Source organism: Festucalex cinctus, chromosome 14 (genome assembly GCF_051991245.1).
Source record: "Festucalex cinctus isolate MCC-2025b chromosome 14, RoL_Fcin_1.0, whole genome shotgun sequence".
NCBI lineage: Eukaryota > Metazoa > Chordata > Actinopteri > Syngnathiformes > Syngnathidae > Festucalex > Festucalex cinctus.
This window is the reverse complement of record NC_135424.1, coordinates 4,869,933-4,897,111: the sequence shown is the minus strand read 5'-3', so window position 1 is coordinate 4,897,111 and position 27,179 is coordinate 4,869,933. Positions and strand designations below refer to the sequence as shown.

Sequence of the window (27,179 nt, the reverse complement as noted above, 5' to 3'; positions counted from 1 at the left end):
AAATTTTATGCTTTCTTCCTGGGCTCGAGCGAAGTAATAATAATAATATAGTTGATGCAATGGAAGCACAACATGAAGGAATCTCATTATTGGAACTTAGTTGCTCTGTTCAACAACTTATTATTTGAAATAATCTACCAATATAATAAATCCTTTGGCAATGTCCAGTGCGATGCATTATGGAAGTCTACAATCTTGTTTTGTAACTTTCAAAGCTTGAAAACTTGATTATATATCCTGCAGCATGTTTTTGTTTCAAAGCATATATGTTTACAGTATGACTTAATAGTGAACGTCTCCATTGCTTAGCTGCCATGATTGCAGCTGCGATTCCAGCTGCTGAGGCCTCCAACAGCTGCTTTCTATTAATGTCACCCTGAAGAAACATTACTCCAAACACGCATTTGTTGACTTTAGACGTGGGACCGGGGCCGAGCGGGATTTCATAATGTGCGTGCCTGGCGATGTGAAGCTGCGTGAGCTATTCCAAGTGAAAGAAACGAAAAGAAAATCAGGGCCACGACCTGAACATTGTTAAAGACTCTTCCTGGCCAGTTTGTACTGTGAACGCTTCACTTTTAAAGTACTCATTTTATGTCTGATGAAATTTTATCACGGGCCAATCATCACCTCCCCCCGCTTAATGAATTTTATGATGAATGGCTTCTTTTATGGCAAGTGTAGGAATAATTGTAAGTAAGTTATCATACATTTGCTGCAATGAAGAACTGCTTCTGCTTGCAATGAAAAATGCTTTGCTCTGTTCCCACTCACATTCACATAGCCTGGCTATTTGAAGATCACTCGAAAAGTTGAAGAACCAGAACATCTAACGCAGCAGAATGGTTCGAGCCAGTCTGCTGAGGTCGCCTGTTTTCTGTTAAGAAATGATTGCAAACTTGACCACACGTCCTCAGCAGTCTTCCACTCACATGCACAACACATAGACAAACAAGTACACTGTGTACCAACTATGCCTTGCCATTTTTAGGGTTGGGACACCCATGTAACTAGGGGTGTGGAAAAACAAATAAATAGAGAGGGTGAGGAGAGGAATCTTCAGAGAGTGCAGGAGTGAATTGCATCAGTAAGTTCCTCTCCTCTCCCCTCACGAGCCCTGAACTGAGTGTCTTCTCCCCTTTTTGTGTCATGTTTTAGTAGATGTCAAACAGGAAATCGTGACAGCAAGCAAATTAAACCTCCAGTGTTTACAAAATTGAACGTTAGAATAACGTAGACGTGTGAACATACATACCAGGGCGGGTTTCGGTTAACCGGCCATGTACAGTACAACATAATTACAGTGAACCACACACGCATTCACAGCTGGATCCTCCACAGCATGGAGGCCATCCAAACGCAACCACAGCTGAGACTGCAGCCAACTCCCTTTCTTAAATAAACAAAGCCTGTCTCTTTCCACACCACTGCAAAGTGTGTGTGTGTATGTATGTGGGTCTGATTAGGTGTGTGTGTGTAGCTCTCCGCCCAAAAGGCACAGATCCAACTGTAACAATGTAAATTGTTTCAGGTTCAAAGTGGCCTCTGTAGCTGCCGCACGCTCCCGCTACGCCAGTGCACATTTATAGAACGTCGCGTCAGATATCTTCAGTGGGAACTTGTCAAAACAGTAGCATTGTTTTGTATGAAAAAAAAAAAGTTAATGGTACAACTTTTCCAGCGTCATCCAACTTTTGCGACAAAGTCGCTGCGCGGTCTTTGAGTTTGGCTTCACGCTGACGTGCCACATACAATTACGATACTCCTAGAAAGCCAACGCGACGAAGGCGACGCAGCAGCGACATCCCGCCCGCACGCTGTGGCTTTTACTTTGTGTTTTTTAAGACGTCTGCGCCCAGCTGCGTGTGTTTACATCAGTTTCATCCTCCGAATCGCAAAACACCCAGCGAGTCACACTCAAAGGTGAAATGAGCTCTGCGTGATCTTGTCCAGATGTACGAGGCAGCTGCTACGGGGGAACGATAACTGCAGGAAATTGCTCAAAATGACGAACAAGTTTGACGTTTATCATGCTTTAGTTGGAAGGCAAACTCGGTGTCGGCGTACTGATTTCCCACACATATTAAGTGAGGGACTGGATGTGTAACTGCTTCACGATTTAGCCACACACTACTTGATAAACAAATAGAGTGCCTAGTGAAGATCATGGCGTGCTTATTTCGTTATTCACTGAAAATCTCGGCTATTCACTGTTTTGTGCTCAAGCTGCAATTAAAGTATTACTTCCAGTGCTATCTGGTGGAATCTTGGTATTGTTGTTAGTTTTAACTTAATTATAGTGTTTTGTTTTGTTTTCACCTGCTTTTGAGATATTCTGTTTTGCTGGCAGTCCTTGAATGCACTTTATCCACAATCAAAAGTACTGTAAAACTGAGACTACAGTATGTTTATGCTTTCCTCCTGATGCATTTACTTATAGCCTGTGTAGGCTAAACTGTTACAATTTCCCTTTATCCCATTCTTTCTTGTGTGTAAATCTTAATGACGTAATGTTTACGGAAAGTGCTAGTGCACATATTTGTTTGCCACCTCAGTTTGTGCTACCGTATTGATGAGCCTCAAGTGAGGTGGTTTGTTTATGTTGAATAATTTAACTACTGAAAACAGTCATTTCATACAACATGGGTTTAACTCATTCACTCCCAGCCATTTTCACAATCCCGTTCGCTCCCGGCTGTTTTACTGAATTTTGACTGATTTTGCAAGGCCCACAGAATATTGTGTTCAATTACTATAAAAGCATGGAATCTATCATAAGAAAGATTAAAGTCTCTTCTTTCATCAGGAAAAAAAAAACTATGTTTCTATCTGTTTCCGTTTTGCAGCAATTAGCATTAGAAGAGAGCTAAGTTTCATCAGTTTTCACAAATCTATTTAAAATTGTAAGTAATTTAGTTTTTTTTCTAGATGGCCCTGGTTGATCTCCTTTGCTCTGCTGCCACCTGCTGGCCGTTTGTGTAATAACTACCATTTCTGCAAACGTTCTTTGCAGTTGAGAGGCTGCATCAAAGCCTTCTGTATGCTCAAGCATAAAAAACAAACAAACGTACAAATACGTCTTTGGGGCACTTAAAACAAAAAAAACGTATTTACACATTATTGGGAGCAAATGAGTTAATAGCGTGTACATGCTAGAAGCTTAGTGTTGATGCTTTATGATCTTCTCCATTTGAAGTGATTTTCTGCCATCTTGTGGCATATATATGCAATTACAACCCCCTATTGGAGAGAGATTTTCGCTATTAGAGGCAGAGATGAGTCTCAATCCACCGCAAAAAAAACGGGGTTCATCATTTGCCAAAGTTGTTAAGTCACGTGAAACAGCATGATCAATGCCTTAGAACGATGAACCATATCGAAACATGATTTCTGGTCGACCTTTAGACCTCTAGTACCAAGGGTGCAGTGACCTAAAGTTGCCTGCAAAGTCATCCAACGTACCCTCATGTTATTATTTTTCACCCCCGAGAAAATAAGATGCGATCTTGTCTTTTCACTTATGCACTGATAGCAACGTTATCCTGGTTGCCATGACAACACTGCTGATGGAGACGTTAGACAAAGCTTCTCTGTTTCGCGGCAAATGACTCATCACAAGGATAAAGCCTTGTTGGCTCTGTTTACGACATGCTCTCAAGACATACAATGGTTATTTTGTGCCCATTTATGCAGCATTAACTGGAACGTTGATGACATTTGACGTCTTCCTTAAGCACGGAGTCGCGATACCCCTCTGCGCTCATCTCTTTGACTCGCGGCTTTTTCCGCAGATGGATTCATGAAAGGCTTCTCTGTGTGCAGGCTCAGGGGGCTATCCAAACCCCCTGGGCCCCTTACCTTGACACACTCTTAGATATGAAATTTAATGTTGAGGGCCAGCCATCTCGGGCCAGTTTTGTTATTTCTACTTCATCGCACATATTGAGGCAACTGTAACATCTAGTTTGGATTGTTAAGACTGTTTAAATCAGATCCAAACAGGTCGGCTTAAAGAAAATTGCTTCTAAGTCCTTCTCTGATTGTTTGCTATGATGTGTTAAATTACTGTGGGTAACAGGTATGACTGGCAGCAACTCATGGGATTTCTAACAAGATGTCGTCATAGAGTACTATGAAAACATCTATAACTCTCTCCATTTGGTTGTGTGCTTTTTATGTATTATTATTATTTTTTTGTTAACGAGATAATTTAAACTTTAGAATTCAATGTAAAATCAACCAAAAGATGCATGTTGATTCTGATTTAGATGATGGTTGAACCGACATTGATATCGTGCGATTTATGGTTACAAAGCAAACGTTGACTCAACATTTTATCAACCTTGCGCTTTCTGTATAATTTTAAACTTTAGATCTCAACGTAGATGCAACACTTAAGCCAAACTTTGTTTCAACATTGATTCAACCACATTTTGCTATTTGGGTTGATACAAGACTGAGCTGGTACTCACCAATAAACCACCATGTCAAAGTTCACAGTTCGGTATGTACTGTAGATCGATTATCTGGTTCAGTTCACATTCGTTCTAGAAAGGGAAGAAAATGCAAAACATGATTTAAACATACATACACGGTTTTAGGAAATCAAGATGCAGTTTGAATTATGCAAATTTTGTGCACCAATGTTATTTGTCACGCTCACTTGATGCGGCCATGAGCAAACAAACGACTTCACAAGTTTAACATACAGACAAAAGCATATCACTTCCCATGATTTTTGCTCGCCAGAGGCTGAGCTGCCCTGCATTTGTTTACAGAGTAGCTGTGGAGCAGCAAACGAGTGGCTTAATAGTGGGCTTCCGAAAGATACGATGCATGAAAAATGCATGAAAACATGATGAAACCAGCCACTATTCAAATGGCTGAATAGTAAAGTAATTGAAGAGCAAGAAGAAGGCGGTGAGAAAGCTTCAAATGTAGTCTAAAAACGGTACGACAATCCTTTTCATGCCTACAAACATGGATTTTCATCAGCCGTAAGTGCAAAATCTCATTTACTGCACAAATAGATCTTATCTGTCCAGGGAGTAACCTGGGTGGACTGACCCTGCCCTAGATCAGCAGCATAGATAACGGATGGATGATTGAACGGGACTTTAGCATTTGCTCGTCTTTATTTGGAGGTTATTTCCAGCGCTAGCTTTGTGACAAGGCAAAGGGCGGGCCCAGACGTCGATATCTGATTTCTGTGCTAATCTGTAAGAAAGAGACGTGCGCTAATAACGCTTGACATCTGGTCGATGGCGCCAAGGCAGAACCACCTCGCTGAAAACATCAAATAGTCAGCAAGAATGCGCAGGCGTCTGGGTGGGAGGATGTTCTACATCTGCGTGTGTGGTTGAGTGTCAAGCTTTCGGTGGGAACGCCGCCAGAAGGAGGGAGTCGAGGTATCTCGGGTTTTGAGGGGTCACGCCGCTCCGGAGGGGTGCGAGCTCTGCTTTTCATTACATCAAGTCATATGTCATTGTATCTGGTCCACCCACCCACCAGACTACACTCTGTTTCCTGGAATTGTCAGCCAGTGACACAATCCTTCGATCTGTCACTCCCCCAAATCTCCCCCCTAAAAGTGTGATCGTGTATGTGTGTGTGATTAATTCTGTGCGGGTTGGCAGGGATAATGGTGCTGAAGTTGCATTCACTTACGCCACTTTTGAATAATAATAAAAACAAAGAAAACTCTCTTCACAGAGGTTGACCAGAAAAGCGGGGGAAAAAAACCTGGAGAGTGTCCGTAAGGACGTGAGCTAGCACAGATCTTCGTCTAATTTACCCCCCATTTACACGCTTCATTCAAGTGTTTATGAAATTTTGCTGTCATCGCTGCGTGATCTTCAGCTGAACTTAAAGACTTCCAAGAAAGCACATTTGATTAAATAGCACACTAGTAGTGAATGATGTTTGCTCGTTACGTTCACTGATTACACTCAAACAATATGAATTATTCATGCCTAGTTATCCTCATAGAGAGACATGATGATTTGTTTCAATCATGTCATACTGATGGCTGCTTTAAACATCATAACAGTCAAGTGAGTGCACACCGTGGTTCATAACAAGGAAGGAATGTAATTAACGATGACTTTCATTGTCGATGAATGATTATTTCCTCTAGTGACTTGTTTTTGTTAGTCAAACAAACAGTCTGAGAAAGGTGTCAGGTGATCCCAGCAGGCTGTCTTCTGGTAAACAAATAGGGTAGAGATAGAAGTAAATAATTACACTTTTCTTTCCGCCTCAGTTTTCTTCCTAGTTTTCCTAATAGTCTGTCATGAAAATAAGAGAATCAATGAATTTGCATTGCCATTATTCCAAAACTGTTGCATACCAGGCCGCTGCTTTGCTCTTCACAGTGGATGCATAGACGTCACATGCTCCTACAGTGCTCCAAAATGGTACTGTGGTGGGAGTGAGAGGGAAAAAAAAAAAAAAAAGTCAAAACAAATTAGCATCCGTTGAAATATTAGTGTCTATAAACTCACACAATGTATCTACCAAGTCTCCCTATCCTTTCTTTACTGTTTGGGGGCAGGATTAGTGACATTTTTATCTCCAAAGTACTACACAGCAGCAAATTAATGTGCCTGGTTGATGCAAATCAATATAGAGCATTTCATTATAAATAAACAGAAACTGACTTCAAAGTAGTACATGCTGCGCAAAAATTAGTGAAGGTGAAAATGAGATGTAGGGTTAAATGTCGCCATAATTATCTCCACAATTGAGTGTAATATAGTGATGAGTCTTTGTATGTTTTCATCAATTATTTTCAAACATAATTTGATAGCTAGATAGCTAGCTAGCTAGCTAGATAGATGTTTTGAACACGTCTGCTTTACTTTAGTAAAGAGTGTAGTACGTTTTTTGCTTACGATTAAGTGATACAATTAGCTCTGCTTATTTGTGTGATGAAGAGGTGGACATAAATGAATCACACGAGCAGATGGAGGGGAGAAGTCTTCCTGAAAAAAAAAGGGGGCTCAAAACAAGTAGAACTCGGAAATGGGACTAGTTAGTGATACCTCACTCGCTTCTGGAGTCGGACCGCAGTATGGTCCTGGCGTTGCCGCCATTTATTTTTTCGTGGTTTCCGTTTCCGTGGAGGCCTCGTGGGTGGATGAAATCAGGTCACGTGGTCACTTTTCCTTTTTTTTATTCCCACTCGCACACCCACCCACATCCTCACCCACCCTCCCCTTCCCTTCCCCTCCTCGCCGACCTCCCTCCGTCTCTCAGCTACGCGCGGCCGCCACTCGCCTCCTTCTGGATAACGAAGTGTGCGCAATGTATCCAAAACAGGACTAAAATTCTGCAGGCTTACTTTTTATCCACCTTTTTGGAGCTTCTTCTGTAAGGGGGGAAGAATTGGACTCCACGCCGTCCGGAGAACTCTTGAGGTAACTTTTGGGAAGTGTTTTCACGGTGGGTTAGCTTCTCTCTCTCTTTTTTCTTTTTCCTTTTTTTTTTTTTTTTTTTTTTTTTACGATGACTTCATTGCGATTCTACTCATAAACATTAACGAGTTGAGTTTTATTTCGGACACAAAACGTCGCTAAAGCTACGCTAGTTTTATTTGGCTTGGGGAACTACTTAATGTGTAAAATAGTCGTAGCTTGTGATGTGTGTATTTGTGTGTAGACCTCCACCCCCACGTCCAGGTAGCCCCAAAGGTGCTAACTGCTATTCAAAGTAGCTCCTTCACACACACACAAAAAAAAAGAGACCGCCTTTTGTTTACTGTTAACGACTCTTGGCTTAAGAATTCAGAGAGCTTTTCCTCCCTCCCTTTATTTGTTCAAATGGGATGAAAAAAAGTGATGGAGAGTCAGTGTTGAGAAATTCAAGGGAAAGTGTGATGATCACTTCCATTTTGTGGTGCTGTACACTGCTGTTGTTTCCCAACTTTTATCAAGCAAGGCACATATTTTATATAAGAAATTTAAAAAACACACAAGGCACACTACCAAATAAAAATACGGATACACAAGTTCTAGGGGAACAGCAACTATACGTCGCTGACATAGATAGCGGAACAAAGTTACATTATTTGTAGTCAATAAATGACATGGTGTGGGAGTGGTGAGCACATCTGTCTCACAGTTCTCAGGTTGGGGGTTCGAATCCGGGCTTCCTGTGTGAAGTCTGCATGATCACCCCAATTTCCTCCCGCATTCCAAAAACATGCATGGAAGATTAATTGGAGACTAATTTCTCCATAGATGTGAACGTGAGTGTGAATTTTTCACCCTTTCACCCTAAACCAGCTGAGTTGGGCTCAAGAACACATGCGACGGTATATAATTATCGTCTAACAAATTAAGTGATAGTGTATCATTACCTGCTGCACACCTGACAATCTCTCACTGCACAGTGCACACTACTGTGGTTGAGAATTACTAGTCTAAATCTCAGTTATTACATGAGTCACCATTGCGCCTGTTGCCTTGACAGCCTGACTGTGAAAAAAGCTGCCGTATCTATTTTTTTTTTTTTTTTTTTTGGTACCATTGTCAGATTCAAGAGGAAGCGTAGGAGGCCGGCGGTGGTAGAAGAGGCTCTGCTGGAGGATGAGTCTGGTGGAGGTGAGGCAGTTGGCGGGCTCGCTGACCTTGTCCCTGTCCAGCAATGACTCCAAGGACCGCCTCTGCGAGAGCGACCCGGACAGCGTCCGCGGCCGGGCTATGTCTCCGGACCTGAGGCAGGACTTCAACATGATGGAGCAGAAGAAGAGGGTCACCCACATCCTGCAGAGTCCAGTATGTAGCCCGTAAAGAGAATGTAAAACCAATTTCACCAAGTTTTACACATGCACTTCATCCAATACTTCAATCCATTTATCCATTTTCTATACTGCATATCCCGTTCAAGGGTGCTAGCCTAGATCTTATCCTAGCTGACTTCAAGTGCATAGACAGATAAAACTTAAGGCCTCGGCTATAAAAGAAAAAAACAAAAAAAACTTTATTTTGAAGTTAATCAGAAGAACTTAAAATGGTGCTACTTCCCCAGCTACTAATCACATTATCGCAGTTGATTCTGATTCAAAGGATCAGCTCATCTGCGGAAACCTGATGATAACGATCCTGATTATTTGATTCAGCTGTGTTGGAAGAGGGAAACCTCTAAAACATGTAGGACTGCAGCCCTCGAGGACCAGAGTTTGAGACCTATGATAGTCTAATACAACAGTAATATATTTGTACAATTAGTGCAAAGTATAACATTGACAGTGATATGATACATTATAATACACACAAGATGTACAGTGTATGAACCTGTTGATATGCGTATTGCACATTGAAAGTCATTTAATAAAAAAATAAATAAAAAAAGACTGTCCAATTTGAGGGCTATAAAATGCATACTTTTTATTGTAATTGGCAATGGTGTAGACTGCTACGACATATCATACTGAGGAGTGCCCAATATTTTCTGAGATCATCAAAATATAAAAGACCGTAAAAATATTTTGCAACGCACTTCCGTGACTTCACTTCACACTTCACATTAGTGACACACATGAGTCATTCAGAACTAAGCCTGAATATCTTAGTATGATGTAATCTTTACATGTGGTTGTACTAGATCAGAGGTTTGCAAGCCCAAGTCTATTGGTCATTTCTGGCCCGCTGTGCAATTGTAAAAAAAAAAAAAAAAAAAAAAAAAAAAAAAAATGCGCACCATTTTTTATTTTTTTGCTTGTAAACACCATCTCTGTATTGGACCACATTAGGGTACCTGAGTCGTCAGTCAATGCATAATAAAAAGTTCAAATGCATCATAAGAATCAATTCAACTCTGTTAAATGTGGCCTTGGGATATAAGATGGAAAAAGGAAGTGGAAAATAATTTCAGCAGCTCAGTTCAAGGAGGCACAGTGAGCACATGCCAGCAGAGTGCATAGAAATAAGTCGAGCCCACACTCCTGCGCGATTGTGTAACGGCCCCTAACAAGTGGAACTTATCTCATCGCCATGGTTACGGCGCTGGGATGAAGCAGAATGCTGGCGCTGGGCTGACAAACAGTGCGGCTCGGAGATTCACAGGCTCCCCTCGAAGGCGAGAAAGTAAAAGTCGGGCTTAAATAACAGCACCACCGACCCCTGCGGCGCTCGCACAAGGAGCTTTTTTCTAGATTTGTGACTTGTAATAAGAAGCGCGTATAAAATCAGCTGCAGGAATTACAAGCTCCAGCGCAGTGTAATAACTCTTATTTGGTTTGCAGGTGTTCAAAGATGAACTGGAAGGCCTGATCCAGGACCAGATGACCAAGGGAAACAACCCCACAGGTCTCCTGGCCCTGAGGCAGATAGCTGACCTGGTTATGGCCAGCACGGTGGGAGGGGCCGGGCCTTTGACGTCACCCATCAGTGAGTGTTTGTGCGCGCAGGATGAATCCACTCCTTGTCGACCTGAAGCAGCAGAAAAGTTGTGGAGGGCATTGTCAACGCGTCCATTAAGAACCCGCATGACCGCTCGAGCGAGTGAATCGGAGCAGCTTGGAATGCTAATTATATTAGCCTCACTTCTGGACGCAGCAATTGCTGGCCATCGTTTTTATTGACTGTTATTGTGGAAGAAGTCTGAACGTCAGCATTAAAACAAACTAGCGACAGGCATAATAATCCATCCATTTTGTGGAGTTGATTAATCGTGTCTTAAAGCACAGGTCTCCAACAAACGGTCTGTAGACTGGTACATTGATACTGTGCTGCACATATATTTAAAAAAAAAAATGTTTCCTGTAAAAACTAAACACACAACAGAAAGAGTTACACATATTGCATTTTCAAATACAAGAAATAGCAAGCTTAATGCTAGCAATCACTGGAAAATTCTATTGCCAAGCTAGCAACAATTAGCATGAGTTTATCTTCAAATGATTAAATTCACACACAAATTCTGTATCACATACAGACTGATAATGATCACAGTACTCACATATCTTAATTGCACTGTACTCTTTTAATCCTCATGTAAGTCTATCTACATGCTTGCACCACATTGCCCCTAGAGGCCAAAGCTCACACAGCAGGTATTTATTTTTATTCATCTATATTTTTTTTTAAATTGCTATTACTTTAGTATATTATCCTTATTACCAATTTATTTTCTGGTTCTTTTAAATTACATTTCTAAGTTGTGTTTCGGCAAAATGTTTAAATCAATGAAAAATTGTACTAGAAAAAAAGAGGGAGGATGAGAACGCTGCCGTGGATCGAAAACGTTGAAGGCCAACTCGTAATCATAAATGTACAACAACTTATGCATAGCAGGTGCTCTTTTAAGTTTGGTGGGCAAAAAATTGTAAATAAAAAGGGATGGAGAAGCTGAGGCACTATGTTTCGGGCGAGTTTATTAATGAATAATAAACTTGTTTCCTAATCTTGATTTCAATATCAATCAAAAATAATCATGCTTATTATTGTTTTCATTGTTGCCTAGCCCTAGTAGAAGATAGCAAGACAGCCTGTGGGTGGAATAATACAGGAACAGCCTGGTGACTAAATGTCATCATCATGGCAAGTTCAATTTGAGTTCATGTCAAGCAGAGCATGTATATAACCTCTATGCCATTAATCCGAGCAACAGAAAACTCCAGCAATCTTACATTTTTTAATTGTCTACTGTCTAACAGATTACAAGACAAAAAACATCTGTCAGTGAAATAACCTTTAGGCTACATCTATTATGACCAAGGGTCTGGCATTTCATTTTTCTTCATTTCATTTTCTGCTCAATTCATTAGCCTGGCCCTCAATAATCTTGATAACTGTAGACAGTTATCATGATTGCATTTCCAAGAATATTAAAAGTTTTTTTTTTTTTTTTTCAAATTTATTACCATGATCCCAAGAGCAACTAAAATTCATCTGATGCTCCTCCTACAGCACAAACAGTTCAGATGTGTTTTACTTGATTTGCACCCAGAAGAAGACTAATCCTTTTAATGTTCCTCAAGAGATCAACTCTATTTGACACTGTTTTCAATACACATGCATAGCCAGCCGTCCAAAAGACACACATTAAAACTCAAAGGCATGCACTAAGAGATGGGGTTGAAGCAACATTGTGAAGTTCAAATGCACTTCAGCGATGCTTGGAAGTCTGCAACCGATATTGTTGTCCGGAAACTTTGCTTTTTTTTGGAACGGAGATATCTTTGTTTTCCCAGTCACACTCCCTAAACCTCCCATTTTTTTTGCCTGTGGGCCTCATGTTTTAACTGTAGGCTTCTTCCAGCTGAGATCACCTTGTTTGTCTTTAAGTTAAACGCGTTCATGTTAGGAAAATGGCTGTGAAGTCAAACCGAGCTTTGCCCTTTTTAAAAAGCCTAAGTGCCTGTAAGAGATGGCGTCGTTAAATGTCCTTATATGGCCGCGCAGTCCAAAATATCCTCGCTGGGAATTTTCAGAAAGCCTTTTTTAAGGTTCACATGCTCCCCGAGGGAGGCTTTAACTTTATCAGCAGTGAAGGCAAAGCCTGTAAACATCCTTGTTATGTCTGTAAGTGTAGTTAAATGCAAACTCCTTACAGGATGATGTGTTGTCCCGTTGCAGGCTTGGGAATGGTGTCACCGATCAATGACTTGTACGCCGCGGAGTCCCCGTCCTTTGCCAAAGGCGAGAAGCCGAGCCGCTGCAAGCTGGCCAGCCTCTACAGGCTCGTTGACCTTTTCAGCTGGGCTCGTTTCACCAGTTCCTACATCACCGTGAGTGTTGACATCCTGTGCACGTCTCTCCATCTTCATGAGACGTTGTCCAGCTCCACCCTGAAAGGGAGATGCGGCTTTCTTTTGTGTCAGCTTCCCAGAAGAACAAAAAATCTGGGGACACAGAGGAACTCACACAATACCACGTTTTGCCACTGATGACAATTGTCTCACGTGACATAATTGATTTTCTGTCACATTATCTTTGTAGATGCAGGAATGTCTATGACTAATGCACAGGTCTTCCTGCATACAAAGCATAAAAAGGGCCATATCATGTTTTTTTCCTCACAATTCAGAACATTATATTAAATGGGAAGTCCAAAAAATATAATAATAATATTAAATTTGTGGAATATGAGTTAAGCAGCAAAATCCAGCAGTTTTTACCCATCTCAGGGGACGCCGGCCATTTTGCCACTTGCTGTCGATTGAAGATGACATCACAGTTGCTCAGGGATAAAGCAACGACCAATCACAGCTCACCTGTTTTCTGAAGCTGAACTGTGGTTGGTTGTTACCTGAGACCTGAGAAACTGTGATGTCATCTTCAGTCGACAGCAAGTCGTAAAATGGCCGCCCCCTGGGATTGACAAAAACGGCTAGATTTGGATTAATAATTTATATTCCACAATTGTAATATTAATCAGAATGTCATGTTTAGACTAGTGAGGTCACATATAACATATTATTGTCAAGAAATTACTTCCACTTCAATTAAGCGCCACTAAATGACTTACTTTTGTGGGGTGTGGTTCTGTCTCAGGCCATTTCCTGTTGATGATCTTTTGCTATTGATAACAATAGTATCACATCATAATGGGTATTGTGTCACATTATCTATAATGAGGAAGGGAAAAACAAACAACTGTCCTGCATATTGTGTATATAGAACATTTTAGGGTTTGTTAACCCACAATTTCAAACAGTTCTCAATGTGTCTCTAATAAAAGGTAAAAGGAATGATGGTAACATTCTACAGTCAAAATGGACAAAGCAAAAATACTGCACACTTCGCTCCACTTCTGATGCTGCACTTGAAGTTACTGTTTTTGAGGGGGCAGGGCTGTGCTGAGCTTTCGTTACCATGGCGACCAACAGCGGAGCTAGAACGTTGCAGCTAGCTTGAAGAGAAAGGTCTGCAGAAAGAGACCAAAAAAATTTAGAGAATGATTCACTTGTGGAGGGAGCACTCCAGTGGCCATTTGTGTACAAGTATATTGCTCATGCAGAGGACACATACGTCACCAAACGCAAATGTCCTCTAACCCCATGTGGATAATTTCGCCAAACGCTGTTAACTAATGTTAGTCTGCGCAAGCACTGCCAATCTGCTGAGTCTGGCGACCAGAGTCTGGCTGTCACTTGACTTGGAAAAGAAAATCTGTAACGTCGTAATTTGGGAAAATATAGACCGGCTGGCTAACCAGGCGGATATTTGGAAAGAGGATCATAGCAAAAGATAACTTTGTTGTTTAATTTCACACTGGATGGGAGCGGGCAGGCCCTCCAGAGATGCAGCTGTTTGTATATTAGTAATTAAAATGTCAACTCCATCCAATAATGGCTTCTTTAAAGAACTTAAGTGAATTTAAAAATGCACTCTCTCATTGAAATTACCATATGTCAGAGAAAAATAACAAATCCCATTGCAATTTATTTTTCAGGCCAGATAACAACACTATCAAAAGTACCATTAATGTTTAACTTATCCCTCAGAACTTATAGAATATCTGTGTAACCGAATTACTAAGTCTTTCATGAATACACGCTTTAAGCATCAGAAATGTACCATAAGTCTCTCTTTTCAAAGATGTCACTGTATTTTGCACATCTTCTCATCTTCAAACGTTGATTACTTGACCTTCAGACAGCAAAATGATAAATATTTTACACTGGTGTATGGATACAGTACCCTAAGAAATATACCGGCGTCATCCAATAAAATTTCTGAGCACATAAAAGACTGCTAACCCCAAGTCCTCCTGCGAAATAATTAATGCTTTCTGAATTTCAAATGCTTCGCCGCATGATCTTAACCAGAATGAGGTTAGCATTTTTAATTTATTTAAGCCGTGTTTCTTTTCATCTCAGGTGCGCGTAAACAAAGAACAGGACCATGTACTGATCAGTCCGAGAGGCCTGTCTTTTGCTGAGGTCACCACCGCAACCTTGGTAAGTGAATGCACTTTTTTTGCACTGTATTTTGGGCTTGGACTCATTGAGTATTTTATACACAGTGAGAGGTTTTAGATATTTGTGAGTCTTCCTCAGACATTTGGTACACTTAATATCCAACATGTCTCACTGATTCTCATAACATCAGGCAAATGCAGAGTAGCTTTTGTTACCGTGGCGACCGGATATTTATTGAAGTGAGCGACTCTTTGTTGCCAATGCAACAACTTTGTTGCTACATTTCGTGACTTATCTGACACCTCTAGCACTATAGTATTTTTCAAAAATATCATTGAGCACCTTTTTAATATACATATGTATGAACGATGCTTGCAAAAAAATCACAATAGTGTATCCATTTTCAGAAAGCTCATACAGAAGCTGCTGTCAATTTTCTAAACCACTTCTCTTTTTGTACAGTTTTGTTTACACGAAGGTTGTTTTTTTTTTCTTTTTCAGGTGAAAGTGAATATGATCGGTGACATAGTGGACCAGGGCTCAACCGACTTGGGCATCGACCGCTTCGGATTCTCTCCTCACGCCGCCATCTACGCCATGCGGCCCGATCTGAAATGCATCGTCCACGTCCACACGCCTGCTACAGCTGCCGTGAGTCGCCGCGAGCGAAGATGGCGTTCAAAAGGCTCAGCGCCGTGCTCTTTAATGCGGTTTTGCCGTAAACTTTAAAGCCAGGCCGTGAAATTCACAGCGTGCGACCAACATGACTGCAAACGCTTTTTTTTTTATGTGACAGCACAAACGTGTCTCTGTTTAGACGCGGCGGCGGTGACACTGTTTGTGTTAACAGGTGTCTTCCATGAAGTGTGGAATACTGCCCATTTCCCAGGAGGCCTTGCTCCTTGGAGACGTGAGCTGCTTCGGTTACCATGGCAGCCTGGATAATAAAGAGGAGAAGGTGGAGTTTCAGAAAGCTCTGGGCCCGACTGCCAAGGTACTGTCAAGTTGAGAGACTCCATTAGTGAAAGGGGGCTTTTTCGCGGCTTTCAACAGCTGCTTTACCTCTCCAGTCACACCAGGTGCACCATCTAATCAGATCCATTGCAAAGTACTCCGTCGAGAATTCTGCCTTTTGGCTACCTCTTTTTTTTTTTTTTTTCCCCCACTACGTTCAATGCTACACTACTGCAAATTGCAAGAGTAAACACGTCATGGGAAGTAAGCATTTTGATCTTTGATCTATAGCTATATTTTTTTTTTTCATCTAACCTCTAACATTATGAGTTTTATCTCAGAAAAACTTTATTTTCATAATATTAGGAGTTATTCTCATAGTATTGAATTTTAAAACAATAGTTTCATGTTAGGAAAAAAAAGTCATAAATCACAAGCATAAATGTCAAAATGTGCAATATTTAATTTTTTGTTATCAAAACCACAACTTAACTGTTTCTTTTCTTAACAATACTCTATTTTGGAAATATTAAGACTTCTCCTGTGGAGTTAAAAATAAAAAATAAAATCCTAATATTACAAACAATCATCTCATTATTATCTTTGTGATTCTGCACTCGTATCGGATCTCACTGGGCTGTGTAGATGTACCGAATTAATTGTCCCGAGATTAATTATGGATCAAAACATGCTCCAGTCGTTTTGAATTGCTGCAATTGTATTCAAATAATTTCTGGTATATTTTCCAGGTGATGATCCTAAGGAACCACGGTCTCCTTGCTTTGGGAGAAACCATCGAGGAGGCCTTCCACTACATGTACCGCTCACAGCAAGCGTGCGAAATCCAGGTACGTTGAATTGCATCATTACAGTACAGTGTGGGACAGAAGTACAGTTGTAGAAGTACAGAATTACATGTATTTGGATAGGACTGACCTCTTTACTGTATTTTCTCAAATAGTGGCCATTATTCTAATAAATTAAACGTGTTTTTTTCATCTCTTCTGCAAAGTTTTACAAGTTCATCGTGGTCTGGCTAATGTTTAGGTGCAGGCGTTGGCGTGCTCGGGCAGCGTGGACAACCTGGTGCTGTTGGACAGGGAGAAGTTCAAACCCCGTACGCAAGGAGTGGCCGCTGCCGGTGTGCCAGTCAGCAATGACTTCAAGTGGAAAGTGGGAGAAGCAGAGTTTGAGTCACTGATGAGGATGCTGGACAACCTGGTGAGTGGCGCTTTGACCGTGTATATTTAATAGCGTCTAATGGTAGGTTCCATCTGCACCAGCGCATTGCTGATAGACGGCCGAGGTGGTCGAGTGGGCTGAAGCTGCACGATGCCGTCCGCCCACCCTCGCAGGCGTAGGCAGCAGATGACAAAGCTAACAGCGGGTGGAAGCAGCCGCACTAAGTGACCTCACAGTCGCTTAGCGGACTGGATTTAGCGTGCCCTGTTTCAACGTGGGATTTTGTGGCCGCTAAAAAGACGTGTCAATGCTGTCAGCACAGCAACAGCTCAGGTGGCTTGAGGATACTGTTACGTCCTCTAGCATGAAGATGATTTAGCACTGGAGCTGTGCAGATTATATACCAACTCCAAATTTTTCATCCGCTGTAGTTGCAATGGCCAGATATACCATACATTGTTTCTCATTTCTCATCAAAAAATATCATCAAAAAATATAATTTAATTTTACAATAATAAAACAAAGATCCACTCTTCAGAACTTTCTTGTAAAAAAAATATGACTATTTAAAAAAAAAATAATAATAATGTAATTTATTTTGCGGTGTATTCTATGTGCTCATTAAATTCAGATTTTAAAAATAATTTTCCCACTCAAAATGTAGTAAGATCTGATCTCATTCAATCTTCACACGACATATTTTGAATATTTTCATTCCCACACGTTTCCTGTTACACGTGAAATGACAGCAAAAAATGCTCTTATATTTGACTGTATATGCAGTGTTTAAATATTTAGACACATTGTGACTTGGGTGGCCGAGCATCCCTCTACTACCACTCAGTTTATTTGTGAAAGACATTTGAGGGAATAACCACCCAAGGTTAAATTTCCTTCCCCCCCCCACAGGGATACAGGACAGGCCACTCGTACAGAAACCCCATCATCCGCGAAAAGCCCCGATCCAAGAACGACGTGGAAATCCCCGCCACGGTGTCCGCGATCCCGCCGGACGACGACGGCGAGGCGGCGGGCCTGCGCAGCCCCTTCAAGTTCATGGCGCAGAAGCAGCAGCGGGAGCGGACGCGCTGGCTCACCTCGCCCAACAGCTACTTGAGGGTCAACGTGCCCGAACGCTCGCCCAGCGGAGACGTCAGCCCCAGAACCAAAACAATGGTGTGTTGCGTCTACATACCTTTTGGATGAGGGTGTTGGAGCATGGTGGTGGGAATGGGTAGCACGTCTGCCTTGCAGTTGAGATGTTCTGGGTTCGAGTCTTGGTTCAGGCCTTCCTGTGTGGATATTGCATGATGAAGACTAAATTACTCATTGGTAAGTAAGAACATGACATTTATAACTGTATGGCGGTTTCGCAGGGAGCAATCACAAAGTGCTTCACATAGTTAAATTATAGGCATAAAATACTAACGTTCCCCAAGCAAATTCCAAGTCATTAAAAAAAAAGAAATACCAAAAATGCACCCCCAATCAAAATACCAACAAGGTCCCATTCAAAATGTTAAATGAAAAGCGCCTTTGTGCCTCCAAAAAGGCCCATTCAACATAGCAAATAAAAGAATCATCTTCACTCCAGCTTCTCAAGACTGCATTTTTGTTAAGTGGTTCTTCACATTCAACTGTCCTTGTAAGAAATCTTGTTTTAGTCAGGATTGAGATGACGTATCCTGGATTTAAGGCCCCTATTAAGAGCCTTCACTTTTGTACAGTAAACTCCTGGTTCATTCGTTTACATTTATTCCCCAGGAAAAGTTTCCACCTGCGTAAACAAATAGTTTAAGTGCTTTTTAAAAAGTGTCCACAATTTGAGGACACCAAACTGTGATGCTCTCTTCACCTGAACTTGTTATTCTCATGTGAAGGGCATTAAGTAAAAGTCAAGACAGCAGACCGCATTGACAGAACAGGACAATAAAAATGACTTCAAATCTGCAGAGTATGAAGGAGCCCAACCATTGAGAATTGCAATAGTCAAGACGTGAGCAAACAAAGGCAGGTGAATGAGACAAAAGGTGTGAATCCGCTGCCAAGCCGTCTATTGTGTAGCCTGCCCCTCACCCAAAAGTCTGCTGGGAAAGATTCCAGCTCCCAGAAACCTTCAACAGGATGAGCATGATTGAAAATGGACGCACTGGGTTCTTTTGGATTAGCCTGCCATCTTGTGGATAACTGGAGAAATGCTTTCCTGGTGTCCATTCATATTGCTCTCATTAGAGCGAGTTGTATTGGTCGGCTGAATATGTCAGCTTTCAAACTCACATTGGACAAGTGAGAGCTTTCAATGAAGCTAACATGCATGTTTTTGAAATGTGGGAGGCAAATGGAGAACATGCAAACTCCACAAAGAAACTCTGAGCTGGGATTCTAACACAGAACTTCTTGTACACGACGCACTTGACAAAAGAGCATGAAAAAATGATTTATTTGTCTATCAGTGGATGAAGTCATCAGAACCGGGCAAAAGCATCGGCACCCCGATTAAGATCGAAGACCCCAACCAGTTTGTCCCCCTCAACACGGACCCCACCGAAGCGCTGCACAAAAGGAACCGGGTGAGCACACGCTGATTTCATTTACAATAAACCCCGAAATCACGTTACCACTCTAATTCTTCCCATTCAGATAAAAGAGCAACACCGAGGCGACCAAATGACATCAGGTCCCAAGTCCCATTTGCTAGCGGGCATCGTTGTGGACACCATCCCAGGACCAGTGAGTCAACATTTAACTGTCGTCGTCGTCGTGGCGTTTTTTTTTTTCTTCCTGACGCTCTGCAATCACCGTGCAGGCTTTCATCATGGAGGACGAGGAGCACACTCGCTCCCTTCCGCCCAATCCTTTCAACCATCTGACGCGGGAGGTGCTGGAGGAGTACAAGAGCCTGGTGGAGCGAAAGCAACTAGGCCAAGACGGTAACTTACGAAACAAAAATAAAATGTCCTCCCGCTGTGTTTTTTCCACTTCAAAGTGTGTGAGTGCACACAAGAAAGTTCTTTTTTTGTAATTTTACATGCATGGGCTTCAATCCATATACAATAAGGCTGTCCACTTTTTTTTTTTCTCAAACAGAAAAATGTGAGGGTGCAAGGACCACTTTGACATCCTTCGACTTTATTTTATTCGACACACACTGTCTCTTATAGTTATTTTTAAAAACTGCTGTGGCATAGCTTTCTGCTAACCTTTACAATATTATTTGGGTCAAATTGGACCCGTTTGGATATTTGGCAGCAATTAAAATATGCTCAATGTCATCCTTTCACTCTGAGACTTACGGCCCATGGGCCAGAACCGGCCTGTCGTGGGGTCCAATCTGGCCCGTGAGGGCCGAACACAAATATCAGTTTTTCACTCAAATTTAACTGTTGTTACTGATTTTGTCCACTGGAGGGTGCAAGGACAACCACTTAAATGACATTCGGAAATGTGGCTCTTACTCGGGATTTGATGCAAAAATGGTGCGCTCATTTTTAAGAAATTTCAGATTCTTAAATATATTAATAAATGGGAATACTTTCAAAATGCACATGTAATGAATTATTTGCACCAAAAAAAAAAAACAAAAAAAAAAAAAAGTATTTTTGACATGTCGTTATTTATTAGGGCCCGACCGATATGCACTTTTTGAGACCGATGCCGATACTGATTTTTGGCAGAAAAAAGTACGGATTACCGATTAATCTGCCGATTAGTTATTAAAAATATATGTAATACAAATACTGACAGCTAAGGCTGTTTTAAAGTGCTATAAAATCAAGATAACTTGACTGTTTCCTGTGCGTTTTGGCCTCTTGGTGGCAGTGTGGTACCATGCATCCATGGCGTGCACACTTACAGTGAGTACAGAAGAAGGTTGCGATTGAATTCTATTAAAATAAAAACGTTTTTCACACATTGGGAAGAAATGTGTGCCTTTGCGTAGTGTTATCTCATCTGTGAGTATGCATTCCCTCAAATTTGTGTGTGGATATTCATTATTTGAAGGAAAAACACTCCCCAAGTCAACGCTAACTACCTGCCTTCCTGTTAGCATTTGCTAACTTCCTGTTTTGGACGCGAAGCATGTTTTTTTTTTTTTTTTAATATACAGTGGACGTATTTCTTTACGTTGTGTGGTTAGTTTTATAGTTAATTCCAACTGCAGCGTCATTAAACAGCTTAAAGGACACTTGGGGGAAACAACAGAATAACATACACTGCACACTTGCTAGTTGCTAATGCTACGAAAGCAAAATGGTGTATTCAGGGCACTTTCACAGCGTCGGAAACTTCGGTTTTCGTCAATAATGTTTTAAGGGGGAAATTTGGCCCAATTGGCCGATGTTTGAAGGCCATTAATCGGCGGCCGATTAATCTGTCGGGCCCGATTATTTATAGCATATTCAGTCATGGGCATACTGGTCAGCCCACTTGATATCAGATTTGGGCAAAAGTGGTCCCTGAATTGAAAGGATTTGAATTCAAATACACAAAAATATGTATTCAGGTTTATCCAGGTCAAACTTGAGTCGTGTAGGATAAAACGGATTACAGTAGATTTACCAGCCAAGGAAAATGGTGGAAATCTTGAAATTATTAACCTGTACATAAATGTGTGTATATTTTATTAGCTATTCTACATTGTTGAAAATATTAACCCTTGGCTGGATTATGATACGACTATGTAACAACTGACGTGCTGTTTCCAGAAGACGAAGATGCCACAGATGCGGACGAGATGACCACGTTTGACGGCTCCACAATCTCGCTCTCCCTTTCACCCCTCATGACACCAACCAAGTTCGGTAGGCAAACAACGACTCAAAGGGTGGATGATTATTTTTTATGATATCGCTCTGGCCCAAATAATCATGACGCCATGAGATTAAGAATTGACTGCTTTGTTGCGTCCCCGCGGCAGACACGATACCCAACGGGAAGGACCACTTGTCCGATCTCGACGAGGACCTCAGCCTTGAGGTTTCCAAGTTGAGCATGAGCACTTCGGAATCGCTGGAAATCTCCATGAGCGCCAAAGACGACAGCTCGGAGAGCCAGACCAAGACGACCACGAAGAAGAAGAAGAACAAGTTCCGCACGCCTTCCTTCCTGAAGAAGAGCAAGAAGAAGGACAAAAGCCAGGTGACGGCCGCCACCGCCGCGCATTAATAACGTCAGACAAAAAATAATAATCCGTCTTGGTAATTGTGAATGAGGGATGGAAGCAAGCCTTGCGAGATTCGAGTGCTTGTGTGTTTTTGATGAATTGGCGTTTGAGAGACAAACTTGTGAAGCTCTGAAGATTTCCCCTTTTGCACAAATCCCTCGTATGAATGTATGGAAATAAACGAGCGCAGTGGTCGCTAATAGTTCGGCCTTAAAACAAGTACGTACGATTTGTATCTTGAAAGACATTCCTGATTACAAGCTTGTGTTGCTTTAGAGCGGGGGTTGGGAACCTAAAAAAATAATATTCTGGTAAAACAAATTTGATATTTCTGCTTAATTTCCATCAAATGAAGAGCTCTTTTTCGAAGAAATTGATTTTACTGTAATAAAATGAAGATATTTTGTCTCGTATCTAGTCTTTTCTAATCTGACAATTTTATTCTGGTATGTTTACAAAAAAAATAATTAATTGTCAAACAGCTTCGTCTTTTAATATTTAAATTTTATTGTCTTGACATGAAAACACGTATAATATTTTCACTTTTATATTACAATCACTGATTTCGAGTGATATGTACTGTTAAATTTATTCCGGCAAAACGCTCAGCAAATATTGTGCAAAATATTGTCATAAGAAATTCATGTATTATTTCAACTGAGTTTTTCTTAAAATCAGGATTTTTTTTTCCTCTCAATATTACTACTTGACTGTTGACATTCTCATAAAATTAGTATTATTATTTTTCTTAATTAAAAGTATTCCCTGATAAAATTACCACTTATTTTCTCAATTTGTGAATACAAATATTTAAACTTTATTTTTGTTGCGGTCAAATTAACATTCACATTTTACAATTTTCTAAAATTACTTCTTGATTCACAAATATTTTTTTGTTGCTGTTGTTTTCCCAGAATAAAATATATAACGTGGGAGGGGGCTGAAATATGCAGAAAAATTATAAGAAAATATTTAGATTTTTTGCCACAATTTAACTCATATTACCAGGAAGAAGAAAATAATAACATTTTACGATAATTAAGTAGAAATATTTCTAGTTCAAACATTGAACCCACAAATGCTCACATTATTTAATAATCAACATTTGTTTGAGCATGTCTTGACGTTTCTCGGAAAAAGGTTCCCCATCCCCTGCTTTCTCTTTTTGCGATGACATCATTTGTGTGCTGTTGTTTAATGAAGTTTGCCAATATTTACCCACTAACTCTTGTACTAAAAAAAAAAAAAAATGCTGTGAGGAACTCTATGTAAGTACTAATTGTCATATATGCTGCTTTATTGTTCTGACGAAGCTTAACAAAGCAATGAGGCTTTTGTTGTTGTTTGCAGTACAATGTGAATGTGTCCACCCAAAGGGAGTGACTTGTTTTTGTAAATACGTTTTTGTTACACTAAAACTATTAAATGTGACAGTACAACCCTAATACAGTACGTCGTTTTAACAACTCTTTTTATGCCTCTTTTTTTTTTATTATTATTATTATTATTATTCACTTGTTCTGAACAGGCACTGTTGTTGGTTTGTGTGCGTGTATTTTGAGATTCATACCACTTTATATTTGATGTTGGTAATGATGCAAACAAACCCAGTTATGAAATAAAGATTTCTAGAAGTATTTGCACACGTTTTTGTCTGTGAACGCATGACGGCGGGTGCACATGGTCATTCAAATAAAAGCAAATAATTTATTTTTTTTCATATTGGGACTTTCACTGTATATAGTATATTTATATATATATTTTTTGTAAACTATTTTCAAAGCTTTTTTCTTAATTTTTTTTAAGGTATAAAGCGCCACCCCTGAAGCAAAGTGTTGGGTTATAATTAGCCGTGCGTGGCTGTATAATAAACCCGCAGCCATGACATGAATGGCTCGTTGTCAGGGCAACCCGGCTGAGAGGGGTCTGCAGAGACAAAGAAGGGATTTGGTGTCTCCAACAGGTGTTCCATTTGGGAGGGGGCGGGCGGGGGTCTCGATACCTTCACCTCCCCCCCGCCTGCACACGAGATGACATGAGGAAAAGATGAGAAGATGTGATGCAATTAAAAAAAAGGCTCGTTTCTGAGATGATTAATTAATTAATTATTTATTTATTTATTTATTTGGGGGGGGGGGGGGGCTTGATTTTGTGGTTTAGAAAAAGTTGGGTTAGGACAAAAGCTTGCATTGGGAGCAGGTGACGCACGTCTGGACAGTGGGTGGGGTTGGGGGGGGGTTGGTTGCAAACGCCACCATGACCCCTCGGGGCAAAGTTCAGCCATTGTCTCCTGACAACAAGATAAAGTCTGGAGAGCAGGAGACGCATTAAGAGTCCTGTTAATGTAGATAGGTTGCGGGTGATATTACAGTAAAAGTCTACACACCCCTGTTCAAATGCCTGTTTTTGTTCATATAAAAAAAATGAGACCAAGCTAGAAGGGAGGAAGTAAATGCAAAAGTGTCCATACCCTCAGTGTTTAGAATGAGCTAATCTTATGTTGAATGGGAGTCGGCACACACTTGCCATTGTTTGAAAGCATCTCTGAGCGGTTCTTGGAGGATTTTCCTAACATTTTGCGACGATTATCTGCACAACTGTCATCGTCGTGCAATTACTGTACTGCCATATTGGGCAGTGCCAGTTTATCTTTGCTAGATGACTCTCCGCATGGTTTGCACAGCTTTCATTGGTTGGTACTACAGCACTCCTGGTACCCTTACATTACGTAAAGACTCTCTGTGTACTTATGTGTCATGTCATTGTTTGCCAGAGTTGCTTTGCTTGTTACTGAAATAGGCTACTAGCTTCGCTCGTACTAAGGGAGGGGAAAAAAAATAAATCATTGTGTTTTTACACATGATTTTTTTTTCTCTCAAATGGGTTGTACAAGTTATAGCTTAAATTATTAATGGGAAATTTATGATTTATCTGTCATTATTTTATAGCACAAACACCTGGAAATTGAACAGTTAAGACTTTTTCTGTCCATGAGAGGTAAGCTAGATAGATGGCTAGCTAGATAGACAGACAGCTACAAAGCTAAGGAGCTAGCTGGCTAGCTACAAAGATAGCTAGCCAGCCTAAGCTAGCCAGTGAGATACTTAAACAGAGGTGTGTACTTTTGTCTATGATAGCTAGATAAGCTAGCTAAGATAGATAAGCTAGCTATTGAGCTAGCTAGCTAAAATAGATAAGCTAGATAGATAGATAGGCTAGCTATCTCGATAGATAGATAGATAGATAGATAGATAGATAGGCACATTTAGGATTTGTTACCACGTGTGGCATGCAACACCAGATTCATACAGCAGAGTGCAAATAATGAATGTTCCCTTGAGGGATTCTAATCAGTATAATAAATAAATGAGATGACCTGGCCCATCTGGCCAATTTAAAAATCAAATGTGATGCTGGAGCACAAATATTCGCCCAACCCTGCTGCCGCTAGAGCAATGCCAAGATAACTGAGGTTAAGTGAGCTGTAATATGCAGATTGGCACTCGCCGCACGGATGTAGATTACGCTGATGAGCAGTTCGAGCGATAGCATAAATAAACTTTGATAAGGAATAGGCCTTCATTCGAGTCAAACAACCACATATCTTAGCTGTTCCGTCTGCTAGCTTAAAGCTAATGTTAACTAAAGCAATGGATATTTTAGTATCAGGTGTGTTGGTAGGCGGTAACATCTCAAACCTGCAGGACTCCGGCCCTCGAGGACTGGAATTGGGGGAACCTTGATGTAGACAGGCAATACAGAAGGTACTCATTGATAAACTATATACTTTATCAATATCCACTACTGGCTATTACTAAATAACTAAATTCCAATTGAATTTATCACAGCAGGACCTGCATCCAAGTGAGCTGCATTCGGGGATTGTCGGAAGTCGGACTTTTCCGACTTCAAACCAGGAAGTTCACGGACTGACTACAATACAACGTCACTCTACAATGTCGACCCCTTTGGAAACACAGACCGTGAACGGTAAAACAGAATTTACTCATATTTACAGTATAAAACTAGATAGCTTTCTTCATTCATAAATATTTGACATAACGTACGTGACAGCATGCCACAAACTCCCTACAGAAATTATACGGTGAACTACTGAATTGTATGAAATGCTTATCCATCCATCCATTTTCTTGACCGCTTATTCCTCACAAGGGTCACGGGGGGGTGCTGGAGCCTATCTCAGCTGGCTTTGGGCAGTAGGCGGGGTACACCTTGAACTGGTTGCCAGCCAATCGCAGTGAAATGCTTATGAAATAAGAGAAAAACAATAAATCAGGTCAAAATGACTTTTGAGGAAAAAAATAAAATAAAATAAAATAACACTATCCGCCATTTTGGTTGTTTACTTTAGCCTCGAATGCTTTCAGGTCAGAATTGGGAAAACCAGTCAGATGTTTCCGATTTCCGACCATCCATGAATGCAGCATAATTAAGAATCGGTCTTTATACTGCCCCCCTGTGGCCAAAGCATGCAGAAGTGTGACTAAAACCATTACATTCTTTTGAATTATGTCATTATTGTATGTTTTTGTAAAATACAATATCATAGTGTGCTACTTATACTCATAAAAAAAAATAAAAATAAATAAATGACAAGTTTTGGTTATTTGTTGTGGAAGAATGAAACATTCATTTTTATAAGACAAATGTGTAGTCAACCCAAAGTCAATAGCACACACATGCGCACAATTTTTTTTGACTTTGCCTCGTGTGTGTGACAGTCGAGCCACTGTTGTAATCCTCCAGCTTTTCAGATTACTCCACTTGGGGTCACATTCTACACCCATGCCTGCGATGGGCTGCTTGTAGAGCACACAGGGAGCTGATATAGACCCCCCAAGCCCCCCTCATCCAACCAACCACCACCACCACCCTCCCGTGAGGGTGTCGCTCTCTCACAGGCGTCCGTTACAGGGCGGGCCACATCTGCAGCAGGCCGGCCATCTGCACCTATTGTCTGCCCGGGACCGCCACGCATGGCTGGCCTCC

General features: G+C 40.9%; 2 protein-coding genes and 1 long non-coding RNA gene across 10 annotated transcripts in view; 1 reads left to right on the top strand and 2 right to left on the bottom strand.

The window, feature by feature from the left end:
• LOC144001330 (VPS10 domain-containing receptor SorCS1-like) overlaps window positions 1–7,056 on the bottom strand; it is a 120,731-nt gene extending 113,675 nt beyond the window's left edge. Inside the window, exons 1-3 of the mRNA XM_077495551.1 lie at window positions 6,894–7,056; window positions 6,350–6,419; window positions 4,473–4,547 (exon numbers count right to left, since the gene is read on the bottom strand). The gene's annotated coding sequence lies outside the window, so the exon portion shown is untranslated. The remainder of the gene's footprint in view (window positions 1–4,472; window positions 4,548–6,349; window positions 6,420–6,893) is intronic.
• Window positions 7,057–7,201: 145 nt separating this feature from the next.
• On the top strand, window positions 7,202–23,806 carry LOC144001331 (gamma-adducin-like). Of its 2 annotated transcripts, none has more exons than XM_077495554.1 (15): window positions 7,202–7,418; window positions 8,536–8,777; window positions 10,247–10,391; window positions 12,582–12,733; window positions 14,828–14,908; window positions 15,371–15,520; window positions 15,720–15,863; window positions 16,573–16,671; window positions 16,871–17,044; window positions 17,915–18,181; window positions 19,459–19,575; window positions 19,646–19,735; window positions 19,812–19,935; window positions 21,715–21,807; window positions 21,924–23,806. In XM_077495554.1, exons 2-15 carry the CDS (start codon window positions 8,589–8,591, stop codon window positions 22,169–22,171), a joined length of 2,073 nt encoding a protein of 690 aa, XP_077351680.1. In that variant the 5' UTR covers window positions 7,202–7,418; window positions 8,536–8,588; the 3' UTR covers window positions 22,172–23,806. The 2 variants fall into 2 exon arrangements, with proteins under 2 accessions (XP_077351680.1, XP_077351679.1); XM_077495553.1 differs by having other exon boundaries at window positions 7,203–7,418; window positions 21,712–21,807.
• On the bottom strand, window positions 7,772–26,113 carry LOC144001335 (uncharacterized). Of its 7 annotated transcripts, none has more exons than XR_013278452.1 (7): window positions 26,024–26,113; window positions 25,868–25,907; window positions 18,201–18,297; window positions 13,474–13,524; window positions 12,557–12,847; window positions 10,340–10,433; window positions 7,772–8,765 (listed from the first exon to the last, which is right to left on the bottom strand). It is a non-coding gene; the product is annotated as an uncharacterized LOC144001335 (long non-coding RNA). The 7 variants fall into 7 exon arrangements; XR_013278455.1 differs by adding an exon at window positions 13,747–13,872 and having other exon boundaries at window positions 25,868–26,085; XR_013278454.1 differs by having other exon boundaries at window positions 13,747–18,297; window positions 25,868–26,085.
• Window positions 26,114–27,179: the final 1,066 nt, after the last annotated feature.